The following is a 12,636-nucleotide window of genomic DNA, read 5'->3' on the forward strand; positions in this document are numbered from 1 at the left end:
CTAAATTCACATTTGTAAAACTAGTGTTGCCACACTCAACACTCTGACCTCATATTTGGTCAGAGTTCTAGTTTGCAATTCTTTAAAAAAAAAAAAAAAACACTTGTCACTCTGTTGGACATATTTTCTTCACTTGTGATGGAAAAATGTCAACTGTACAGTATTTCATGTTTTTAAAGAACATATGTTGCATTAAGTTTGTATCTGTTTTTCAGTTCAGTGTGCTACCTATAACCATTATTTGTAACTCAGTGATCGAAGCCATCTTATAACAATATAGAAACCCTCCATAACAACTTTGGAAATGTATAAGCCAATAGTCATAGCAGGCTCTAAACTCTTATCCAATTGGCTGCTTGGTCTTTTATGTCATAATCACATCATGCAATAGTAAGCAGTATCTAAAGTTACAGTGGTGAGACTGGGATGTTTTTTCAATCTAAAGTTTTTCTCTTTCTCTCTCTAATAAAACATCTGAAACTCAAGACATCTTTAAGAATTTTTACAAAACCATGCTGGGAGACGGTGGGTCTTGTTTTCACCCAGAAGATTTTATTTTCTTCCTTGTTTTAAATTGATGGTCAACAGATGTGTAAGCCACATCTTTCTGTTGGGTTGGTTCTTAAGTCACTAGGCGAAGAGAGAGATGACTCTCCTCAAGACTGGCCCTTGGCAAAACAACACTGCATCTTCCTGGCTTGTGAAATTCAGTTTTCTTTGGCTGTGTAGTCAGAACTGCTGCGGAGCAAGTGCAGTGTGGACCGCTTACATGAACATATCATTTCACGTTGGGAATCGCATGTTGTCAGAGTTGGGGGAGACTGGAGTATTTGGAAGAAGCTCCGCTTTGAAGAGAGTGACGGGAGTTATAGTGCCACCAGAGGGAAAAACTCAAAATGCATGTAATCCCAATACCAGTTTTAGCAGATCACAGAACTCGGAGCCGTGGCTCGCACTCATTGAACGGGGCGGTTGTACCTTCACACAGAAAATTAAGGTAGCAACCGACAAGGGAGCCAGTGGAGTGATCATCTATAACTTTCCGGGAACTGGCAATCAGGTTTTCCCCATGTCTCATCAGGCATTTGAAGACACCATTGTAGTGATGATTGGTAACTTAAAAGGCACAGAAATTTTGCATTTAATTCAGAAGGGATTTCATGTTACAGCTATGGTTGCAGTGGGCAGAAAACACATCATCTGGATGAATCACTACTTTGTCTCCTTTATGATTGTCACAACTGCTACTTTAGCGTATTTCATCTTTTATCACATTCGAAGACTTTGGGTAGCAAGGATTCAGCACAGGAGATGGCAGCGATTAACAACAGACCTCAAGAAAGCTTTTGGCCAACTCCAACTTAGGGTATTAAAAGAGGGGGATGAGGAATTAAATCCAAATGGAGATAGCTGTGTAGTTTGTTTTGAACCTTATAAGCTTAATGATACAATTCGTATTCTGACTTGTAAGCACTTTTTCCACAAGAATTGCATTGACCCCTGGATTCTAGCCCATGGCACATGCCCCATGTGCAAATGTGACATTCTTAAAGCTTTGGGGATTCATGTGGATATTGAAGATGGAACAGAATCTCTGCAAGTTCTAATGTTAAATGAAATGCCAGAAACCCTAACACCTAGGGAGGAGGAGACAAATCATGAACCTCCCCCTGCAATAACATCAGAAAAAGTGACCCATGTGGAGGAGTACCCTGCTTCTCCGAACAATGCCAGTCAGCCTAATTTAGTACTGGAAACTGTACATTCCTCACCTTGACAGCACGACCTTTGAGGAAGTGGATTAAACCTGTTTGTCAAATCAGGTGCTAATACTGACAAGCAGTTTGTCTGTTTGAAGTGTGGTTTTTGTGTCCTTTTCTGTTACTTGGGTAATTTTCTACATTCTTTGTCAAGCCTCACAGAAAAAAAGTTTACTAGGATTTTTAGGTTTGATTTTTGACCTAGGCTAAATGTAACTTTTTGCCAAGGTTCATTATTCCTGTGAGTGTACTTAACGTTTATTTCTATGTATACTGCATGTTTAAAATCAAGGGGAAATTTTTTTTCTTTGAAATATTTTTGTGTATATTCTTGACTTTATTTTTGGTAAGGAGATTACTGATAATATAGTTGTATGTTACTTCTAATACAGAAATCATTTAAGTTTGGAAAATATAAACTTTATGTGCTAGGAAGAATAAAATTATCTTTTCATAATATAGTACAGTATGTTAGTTTTGATGTGCTGGGTTTTTACATTTTTGGCACAGAAATTTTGCTGTACAAAATTTCATTATTTGATCAACAGTTTTGTTCAAGCAATTAGATTTTATGTGATCTGTATAGTGAGGGCAGTTTTTAAAATAAAATACTAGTACTATTTAACTGAACAACAAATATTCTAGTACCTGGTATTACTTACCATAATTGTTACATGACTTCAATACATAGAATGAGAGGTTATAGAATTCATATGGTACTTAGTTATGTCTTCCCCTGTATTCCACTTAATTTTTTTTGCCATTAAATGTTTAAAATATGCCATATTATTTTGGAGATAAGTAGCACAATGTAGAAATGCTTATTGACATCTTGGGATCATGTTAGTTTTGTTCACTGTATTCCCAAGATCTATTACTATGCTTGGCACTCAAGTATTTTTTAATTATTAAGTGAATAAATGAATAAGGATAAATATTTTTCATAATGTATCATGTGTATCTGTTAAACTGGGCAGTTTAACCCAATAATACAGCATAATGGAAAATTAGTGCTTAAAATTTTCATCAAAAATCACCATGACAAAATATTATAATAGTCCAGAATTCATTATCACAATTTAGCATGATTTGCATAGCAGGTCAGCATAATTTTAATGAGAAGCTTTGAAGTCTCTCAGGCTAACACTGGGAGTTGAATTATTGGACAGTTCTAGAGAGAGATCTAGTGAAGAGGAATTTTGTGAATCACTTCAAGTTAATCATCCTGGACTTAAGACACAGGCAGAAGGGAAGTAGTTGGTTTCAACTGCAGTCCCAAGGGAGACCATGTAAAGGATGATGAGCATGTACCTAGGGCCAGCAAGAGTCAGAACCTAGTGAGAACTGGGCAGATGATGAGGTGTTGCTGATGTCTTGCTTGGTACACAGACTTTTTATACCCAACCTGAAAAGGTTCGACCATATTAATCACAAGAGCTACTCTTTGAAAGAACTGCATAGCACCAGGGCTCCTGAATGATTTAGTAGGAACACTCTTTTGAGTGCTGTTTCCAGTTTAATCCTTCCTTAAGTAGCCAAGTCCACCCTGAAAAGAGAAGATGCTGAGGTCCCTATGAGAGCCACCTCTGGGAGGATCAGCTCCTAAACCGGAATAAGTGTCATTCTCAGACTGACCACTGTAGGTTTGTCTGGCACTAGGGGCAGGCAACTGATAAGGTGGCTCCAGTGATTTCCTCTGGTTGCCCCAGAGATTTATAGGAGATATGGAAATGAATATGCATGCAGTTCCTGGATCTAGAGTTCTAGGATTGCCACAGTCACTAGCCAGTTTGTGTGAGATACTTATTCTGTGATAACTTAGCACCTGAAGAATATTTCACTCTGAATGCCATTGTGTTCTCTTTCCATTCTTCCTGGGTACCCCTGTTGATTTCTCCTTTCTTTCCCTTCGTTCCTTTGTATCACTGTCAAACTTAGACTCAACTTACTCCCATATGTAAGAAATTACCACATGTTCACTTTAAAAGACGCCTATTAATGTGAACATTGAATGTTTAACACAATTTGCTTGTCTTGATTTGAGAAATTTCAATGACTGTTAATTAAAGGGAACCTATGGGAAGTGGGAAGGGAGGGTCAAGTTAGTGAACTTGGGAACTGTCATTGCTGAGAACCTCCCACATACAGGTGGTGGACTATATGGGCTTTATGTAGCTGTTTCTTATGTGTCAGAACAAAATAGCAGTTTTAATCCTTGTCTTTGGAATGTTGTAAACAGATCAATAAACCACTTTTTGCTCTGGGTTTAATAACCAGGACCTGGAAATAGCTCTGCCATGTCAAATGTTAGATATTATTCATTGCGGTAGATTTTTACCTATTTTGTGGGTTTGCCACTTTTCTCTTGTTCCTAGTGACACAAATAAAATTTATGAATTATTTTGCCCTGAGTACCCATATTATAATGGGTTTCCCTGGCACTTCTCCTTTTTGGATGATTTTGCATTCTCTGGAAATGAAAATTTGATTCTTTGCCCCCTGATGAGTTGGGGGTTGATACTCCTTATAAAAATTAAACTTTCTTTTTTATCAGCACTGGCATAAATTAGATTTAATTTTTTACTAGAGCGAAAAATGTTCTAGGGCTGTTTACTGGTGATCAAGTGATGCTGTGGATAAAATTATGTATTTTGTCTATTGATTACTTATTATATGACACAGCAGTGATAATGTCCTTGTTTCTTGCTACAGAGTTGGTATAATGCAATTTTTCTGTGGAAAAACATTGATGGACTATTATGTGCATTGCTGTGAGCCCTTGAAATGATTTTGTGAGCCAAGGAGCTGACTTCTTTGATGGGATTTAGACTTAGGGTACTGTAAAGCAGTCTCTCCTTCTTCTGACTTACTGGGTTTTGAAGCAGCAGGCAGGAATCAAACAGGGAAAAGATCAGAGTTTAGGAAAATGTTGAAGCCAAAAGAGTAAGTCCCCACTTGTGGATACCGTGGATCAGGTCATTTTAATGGTACTTTTGTCCTCCCATTCTACTGTTTACCATAACCATGTGTTATATTTTTAAAATGCATCAGTGTCTTTGGTTTTATATTTACTGCATTGAATGTTCTTTGTGATGAAAAATTAGGATTATAGTTTATTACATTTACTAGCACATGAATTATCTTAAAATACATCCCTGGTTTTCTAAAAGGCAAGAACTTTGTGGAGAGGGGGAAGGTGGTAATATACTTTTAGGTGGTAATATACAGATGATCTGCTCCCCCTCACAAATGTCAGAGGTGTCCCCGCAAAATCTGTCCACCCAATCCGTTTCATAGCTACATCCCAGCTTATCACACTCCTCTTTAAAATTACGTCTTCAACATCTCCATGATACTCTCTAGATGATTTCAGGTACTGTAATGAAAAGTCATCATCATCATTGATGAATAGGGTCACTCTGATTTCAAAATTTCTCTACGCTTATAACTTCCATCTCCAGTTCACCAACATATTATTGCCCATTTTAATCAGATTTTGCATTGCCGTGACCAAGATATCCAACAAGAACAACTTAGAGAAGGAAAAGCATATTTTAGTTCACAGATTCAGAGGGTTAGTCCATGGTTGGTCAATTCCATGCCTCTGGGCCCAAGGTAAGGCAGCACGTCATGAAGGAAAGCCCCAGCAAAGGAACTGCTCAGCTTGTGCTCCCCAGGAAACAGAAAGAATGGATAAAGAGCCAAAAAAAAGATGCACTCTTCCAGGGTATGCCACACCACCTGCGTACAGTTATGACCCAGTCCATTCAAATTAGGTTGGACTGATAAGATTACAGTTCTCACAATCCAGTTACTTCACCTCTGAACATTCCTGCATTAACAGGAGATTTTGTGAGACACCTCATATCCAAACCATAGCATTTCACCCATGGTCCCCCAAACTTAGGTCCTCTCAAAATACAAAATTAATTTAGTTCATCTCAAAGAGTTGCATAGTCTTATCAGTTTTAGTATTACCCAAAAGTCTTAGTCCAAAGTCTCATCTGAGATTCAAGGCAAACTCTTTACTCTGAGCTCCTGTAAAAATTTAAAGCAAGTTTACACACACACACACACACACACGCACACACACACACCCTTTGTGTGTGTGTGTGCGTGTGTGTGTGTATCCTATATATATAATATGTATATATATATAATATGTATATATAATATGTATATATAATATGTATATTATATACATATATATATCATAAAAATTACCATTACTATTCCAAAAGTCAGGAATAGGGGCATAGAAAGAAGGAATGGCACCAAAGCAAGACTGAAAGTCAGCCTGGCATACCCGTCCCAGAATCCCACCTTTTACTCCTCTCTATACAAAATACTAAGCATCTCTTTGGGTGCTGTAATCTCTTCAAAAGACACACCTTCCTTGGCCTAAGCTTTACATGAAATTTTCTGTACTAACTGCAAATTTTTAAAATTTTTTAGTTCTGCTTGTGACTCTCACAGTAAACATGACTTAAAGCTGCTGGCAATATTCATGCCACTGAGTTAATGCTGTGTTGCCTTGAAATTTCCTCTGTCAGAATAATCAGTCTATCATTTTTAAATGAAGCCTCACACAAAGTCTCAGGACATGAGCAAAATGTAGTCAAGTTCTTTGCCAGAATACAACATGAGTGGCCTTGAATCAAATTCCCAATAGAATCCTCATTTCCCTCTGAAACCTTATGAGCACAGTCCTCAATCTTGTCAGCATTCTGGTCTTCTGCATTTACATCTGAATTTCCCATTAAGCCCTTCTTTCACTGTTCTAATTCTTTTCCAACTTGTCTCTGAACTTTTCCAAATTCTTCCTGCACACCAGCTTCAAAGGCTTCTGAACCACATGGTCAAGTTAGTCACAGTAACAACACTACTCCTGGTACCAATTTCTGTTTTAGACAGCTTTTGTGATGCTGTGACTAAACTACCTGAGAAGAACAACTTAGAGAAGGAAAAGCTTAGCTGGACTCCTGGTCTCAGAAGTGACCCACCTCCTCCAGCCGTGCCCACCTTTATTCAGTTACTTCTCAATTTATTCAAACTAAGGTAGACTGATGAGGTTACAGCTCTCACAGTCCAATCACTTTACCTCTGAACATTCCTGCATTAACACAGGAGCTTTGGGACAAGGGGACACCTTGTATCCAGAACATAATATGGCCACATATTAGGTTCCGTCATCTTTGAAAACTTGCCAGTATAGAGCATATTTCTCAAAAGTCCGTCTTTGAATTTGCTTGACCTCTCATCTCTACTGCTTCTTCAGGCTTGTTCTTGGCTCTCATTTCAAGCAGTTTTTCTTAACCATTTTTCTTTTCTCAGCTCTTTTCTTTCTCAGCTTCCCTGTAGAACCAATTGCAAAATGTTTTCATTTTACATTATCAAATGCCACTGAATTACTTGCCTCTAAAACTTCTTCTGCAGGATCATTTTGCCTACTCTTAACCTACAGCCTTCTTTCAATAATTCCATTCCAGATCAGCCACTTATTACTTGAGAAGTGGTTCCTGTTTATTTTCTGATTACAGCATGATCATTTATTGTTTAAAAATTCTTTCTTAATTTCTTAATTCCTGTTCATATTTCCCGTAAAGCAGTACTTTTAAGTTATGCATTAGAATCATCTGGACACCTCTGAGCTGGGACCCAGTCATCAACATTTATAAACTTGTCCAAGTGATTCCAGTGGGCACACAAGATTGAGAATCACTGCCAGAGGGCTCTTGCAAAAAGCCTTTACGCTAGTCAAGTCCACAATTTCACCCTCTATTTTCCTTAATATGGTGTGTTTTCATATTACCTAAAGTGTTTATCTAGAAATCAAACTACCAAGGTCGAAAGGGTTAAATTTCATGGAGTTTAGTAAAGCTGTCTGGGAATATGAGCAAATAGATTTCAGTTGGAGAAATAAGGAATATTTCAGGAAATAACATTTGAAGTGAGATGACTGCTGGGTTTGGAAGAAGGTCATTCTAGTGGAGGTAGCAATGTAAAAGACAGTGTATTATAAAAAAGCTTTTAGTGTCCTGTGCAGTTTTGATTCAGGAATTTGAAAAGGAAGAAAGGAAACTCAAGAGACTGTTGTAATAAGTGATGAGGTAAAAGTGCAAACTAAGGCAGTGGTAGATGAATTGGGTGGGTGACCTCCAAGATAATATGGTCCTTGATTATTTCATTTGCTGATAAGAATTTTCTACTTTATTCTTTTGCTGGCTAAGGCAACACCAGTTTCAAAGCTTCTCTGTACCCATAAGCTTTGTCTTCCATTCATCTCCAGTTTAGCATCACATCATGGATACAGAAGAAGAGACAATGGGTGAGGAAGAGTTGAGGAAGAACGAAGAATCAATGATGAACCCAGTGGTTTCTGATTTGGGCCACTGGACAATATGGTGTTATTTGGTGAACAAGTGAAGGAAGTTTGGGGTGAAAAAGAGTTCTGCGTATTCCAAATTTGAGGAAATCATAGAACTTCTGAATGTTGCTCAATAAATAGCTAAAAATATACATCTATATACTAATCAAGGGTAAAAATGTTGCCACAGGACAAGTACTAAATTGTAATTTGCTAACATGAAAACTTCATTCACCAATGATTTATACTGGTGTTGCTTCCACTTTTATGCAAATTCTTATATTACTATTTTGTGACTCCTAACTTGATAGTATCCCAGTTTTCAAGGCTTATATGACTTTTTTTTCCCAGGAGTATTCAGCAACAGGCTAATGTTAGCAATTTTGATAGGGATGGTGTGGATTATAATAGTAAGGATAGTTATAATATTCCAGGGTGCACTTAATTATGTATTTAACAGGTAGAAGCTAATTCAGTAATAACAGTTATTCTGACACAGGCAATACTAATCTTCCCATTCTTGAGACAAAGAACTAACCCTCTCTGGAGAAGCTGAGCAAGTTGCCCAAATTAAATGGCCAGTATATGAGAGAATCTGTCCTTGAACTTGGTGTGGTTTCATAGCTTATGGTCTTCAACCAAATACTGATATACAGTTTTTAGGTAAAGTAGAAAGCATTAAGACAAATCTAGTTTTGATTGCTTAAAGGATTGACCCATGGAAGAAAAATCCCAGCTAAAGACATTGGAAGTGCCAGCGGTGGGGTGGTTGAACTTTGGTGGTTGAAATTTTCAACAGAATTAGAAAAAATATAGCAGTATGTGCGTGTGAGGATGAAGGGATGTGCCAGGAGCATCTGAGTCAGGGAAAAGGAAACACTGAGTCAACGCAATGGGTGTTTTCATTTAGGAAGTCCTGACCAGGCACTTGGCAACTTTTGCGTAAAAAAAATGGTCATTTACTCAGGGAAGTTTTGATGTAGGCTGCCTTTCCCCTGAAGTTTAAAAGGGGTGAAAATTTTTTTCAGTTTCTTTATTGATAACAGTTCTCTTTGAAAGTTCATGCATTAAAAAGCACTTGCCTCTTGAAAAACATGTTTTTTACATCAAATGGCCTGAATTTATTTCCTGTCCCCAGAGCAAAGCAGCACAGAGCAGTGGCCAGCAGCCACAGCACCTGGAAATTTTCCTTAGTCCCACGCCAGATCAGTGGAGTCAGAATCTTGGGGGGCCCAGAAATCAGTTGCAGCAAGTGCTCCACCTGATTCTGATGTACATTCAAGTTTAAGAATCTCATCAGAGGGTCAGTTCATTTTTAGCTAGGCTGAATCACACACAACAATAAGTTGTAATTAAAATTAGTGTTAAGGGAAAGTGCTTATGAATCAATGCATATAGAAATAATAGTTGCTATTAGTACATGGTTGTTATAGGGAACATTTAGATTTTTACATGTATGTTCTAATTAGTTATACATGATAGTTGTATTCACTTTGACACATCACACATAAATGGAGTGTAATTCCTCATTCTTCTGGTTGTACCTGATGTAGAATCACACCAGTCATGTAGTCATATATGTACCTAGGGTAATGGTGTCTTGTTCATTCCTTCCTACACTCCTGTTCCCTCCCCTCCCTTAACTTCCCTCTACTTAATCCAAAGTAGCTCTGTTCTTCCCAACCCACCCCCATTGTGAACTAACGTCCACATATCAGAGAAAACACTGGGCCTCTGTTTTTAGGTGTATTTTAAGTGTATATTTGGTCTATTATTTATACATATATAAATGCTGATTTTTTCTCCCAGTTCTGGTTCCTCTATCTGCCACTATTGTCATAACTGCCAAGGGAGTTGTGAGAAAATTAATAGATTTTGGACAATTTGCAATTCTCCAAATTGAAGGATAGAGAAAAAAACTGTAGAGCCGAAAGAAAGCAGTGCACACATAACTGGGCAACCCATGAAGGAGGAAGATAGTTTTTAATTCCACCTATTTACTAAACAGCTGAAAAGACATTGTTACTGCTTAGATCTTAAGTGTCTTCCCAAACCTCATGTGTTGAAGGCTCATTCCCCAAATGATGGTGCTGTTGGGGGATGAATGGAAGGAAGTAGGGAAGAATGGAAGGAAGTTGGGTCAAGGGGGCAGGGGGGCTCTTGCAGAGAATTTTAGAAGCCTGGCTCCTTTTCCTCTCATTTTGCTTCCTGGCCACCATGAGGTCAACAGCCTTGTGCTCCCCACTGTGATGTTCATTCTTGCTACAGGCCCAAACAGTGGACTTAACCAGCCATGGACTGAAATCTATGAAACCACGAGCCCGTGTAAGTTGATTATCTCAGGTATTTTGTTACAGTGATGGAAAACTGACTAGCAGAGTAATTGAAGTACTATAAACGTGGGCAAAATATGAAATTCAGAATGGAAACATGTAAATTCCTAACTGGTTCAAAAATAAACTTCAGGATTATTGGAGGGAGACTTAATTTTTCCTTTCCTAAAAATGTAGCTGAAAATAAGTGCAAACAGTCCTATGGGGCATGTAAGTGGGCCAGATGAAAAGGTGTTTTGACTACTATTTCATTGGTAGCAGCATGGCTACTAATACAATTACTGCCCTTTTCTTCTTGATTATGAAATAGCAGATCAATTGGTTCATTTAGTGAATACTTATTGCCCTGAAAAAACAGTGGTGAACCATACAAAACTCCTTACCCTCATAGAGCTTAGTTTTTAAGTGGGATAAAAATATACATATTATGTTGGATAATTATAAGTGCTATGTAGAAAAAACAGAACAAAAGAAAGAGTTGCAGATTTAAGTAGAAAAGTTGTCACCAAGAAGATAAATGTTTGAACAAAGACATGAAAGAAATAAATGATCCCATAGAAGTGAAGCATGTGGTAAGGAGAACCACCAGGATGGTAAGGATCTCTGGTCATCTGAGTCATTTCTGAGTCATATTAAGCCAGGAAGGCAGAGGACAGTGTTGGTGTCCATCAAACGCTTGAAGAATAGCCTTGGGACAAATTTAGATTTTCTTTGTTATTATGGGAGTTAGAACTAAGTGAGAGAATGACAGCTACCTGGGAGACCTTGCCACCTGGAAACAAAGAACTTTTCAGAAGTTATTCCTGCCTGTAGACAGCCTATTCAGAGTGCAGTTTCTCTTCCTTAAAGGAGCTTGATAATTGTTTGGATGTCATTTCAGGGAAGGTGGTGGTAAGGGAATTTGAACTGTGGGAGGGTGATTGGATTTATACCTCAGAGGGTCGCTCCTGATCCTGAGAATTAGATTCTGGAATTTAAAAACAATAACATTGTTATTCCATGCATAGTTGCCATCTGGTGGAAAAATAAATAACTACAAGAAATAAACTACAAAATCCATTCAACAAATATTGATTCAGAGCACTATATGCCAGGGAAATTTAGTCAACAAGTTTTTGATTCATTTTTCTTTAACTTAACAGAATGTTTGCTTTTAAGGTTGATTTACTTTCCAAAATTTTTCTTTTTTCATTTATTTCTCAGCTGCAGATCTTGAGTTATCAAGAGTAAATAACATGTCATCCTCAGGATTCATGTTTTTTAAACCTTGGATTTGAGAGGGTAGTAACTCATTCTCTGGTGTCCTGGCAACATTGTGGAAAATACGATTTGGTTTTTAGAAATGTCTTCACTCTGGAAAACTTCTTGGTCAACATTGGTACATCACTTATCTTCTCAAAGAAAAGTTTCTTGAAACATTGAGTCAGGTGCAAAAAAACTGGTATTGATTGATTTCCAATCCATTATGAAATATTTATAAAATACAAATCATGTGTTTGACTTACTCTGAAATGTATAACAAAAATGTGAGAGGGGAGACTCATTTTGCTTGCTGCACTTAATAAAATCGTTTTTAAGCATGTAGGAGGCTTCCAAAGCAACAAGCTAAAATTTATTTTCTATACCATTATAATGATGGGAGAAACCCAACCACTTTTCTTCACAGAATAGAAGGTAACACAACCTAGGAACTTTTAGACTTTTCCTCACATCATGAGACATTACATGAAATCGCTAAGCAAGTGAATTTCCTTATTGTGCAATGTCATGTGTTTTAGAAGTCCCAGTAGTGTCCAATGAGCTACCTCTCTTGTCATATTTGTGTTTATAATGAGTTTCTTGGTAAATTCCTCCCTTTTAGTCTCTCTGGTTACCGGGTTAAGGAGAATTTGCCATTGGTTTTGGGAGATTTAGCTGATCAGAGTTTCAAAACATCTGCAAAGGAAAACTAAGGGATCTGCTATGAGCTGGTATTAGAAGAAAAAAGCTGTGGAACAACTTGACAATATTGATAAGACAATGGGAATATAGTGTAATTTTTTTCCAAAAAGAAAAGTTTATACTTCTCAAATCATATTTCTATTCACCTGGGTGTGGGCTGAGTCCCTACAAAAACTGAAGAACACCTTGGCAGTTTGGGCCTTTAGATGTGATTTAAGGGCTTTGGATCTGATAT

The 12,636-nt window shown here is 37.6% G+C and overlaps 2 protein-coding genes across 10 annotated transcripts in view; both read left to right on the forward strand.

Annotated features, from left to right (window-relative positions):
• CADPS2 (calcium dependent secretion activator 2) overlaps positions 1-12,636 on the forward strand; it is a 556,850-nt gene that overhangs the window by 209,729 nt on the left and 334,485 nt on the right. The window lies entirely within an intron of this gene.
• Positions 54-5,776, forward strand: RNF133 (ring finger protein 133). Its single transcript, XM_079149825.1, has one exon. The coding sequence runs from the start codon at positions 647-649 to the stop codon at positions 1,775-1,777; it is 1,131 nt and encodes a 376-aa protein (XP_079005951.1). The 5' UTR covers positions 54-646; the 3' UTR covers positions 1,778-5,776.

Source organism: Sciurus vulgaris, assembly GCF_902686455.1.
Source record: "Sciurus vulgaris genome assembly, chromosome: 8".
NCBI lineage: Eukaryota > Metazoa > Chordata > Mammalia > Rodentia > Sciuridae > Sciurus > Sciurus vulgaris.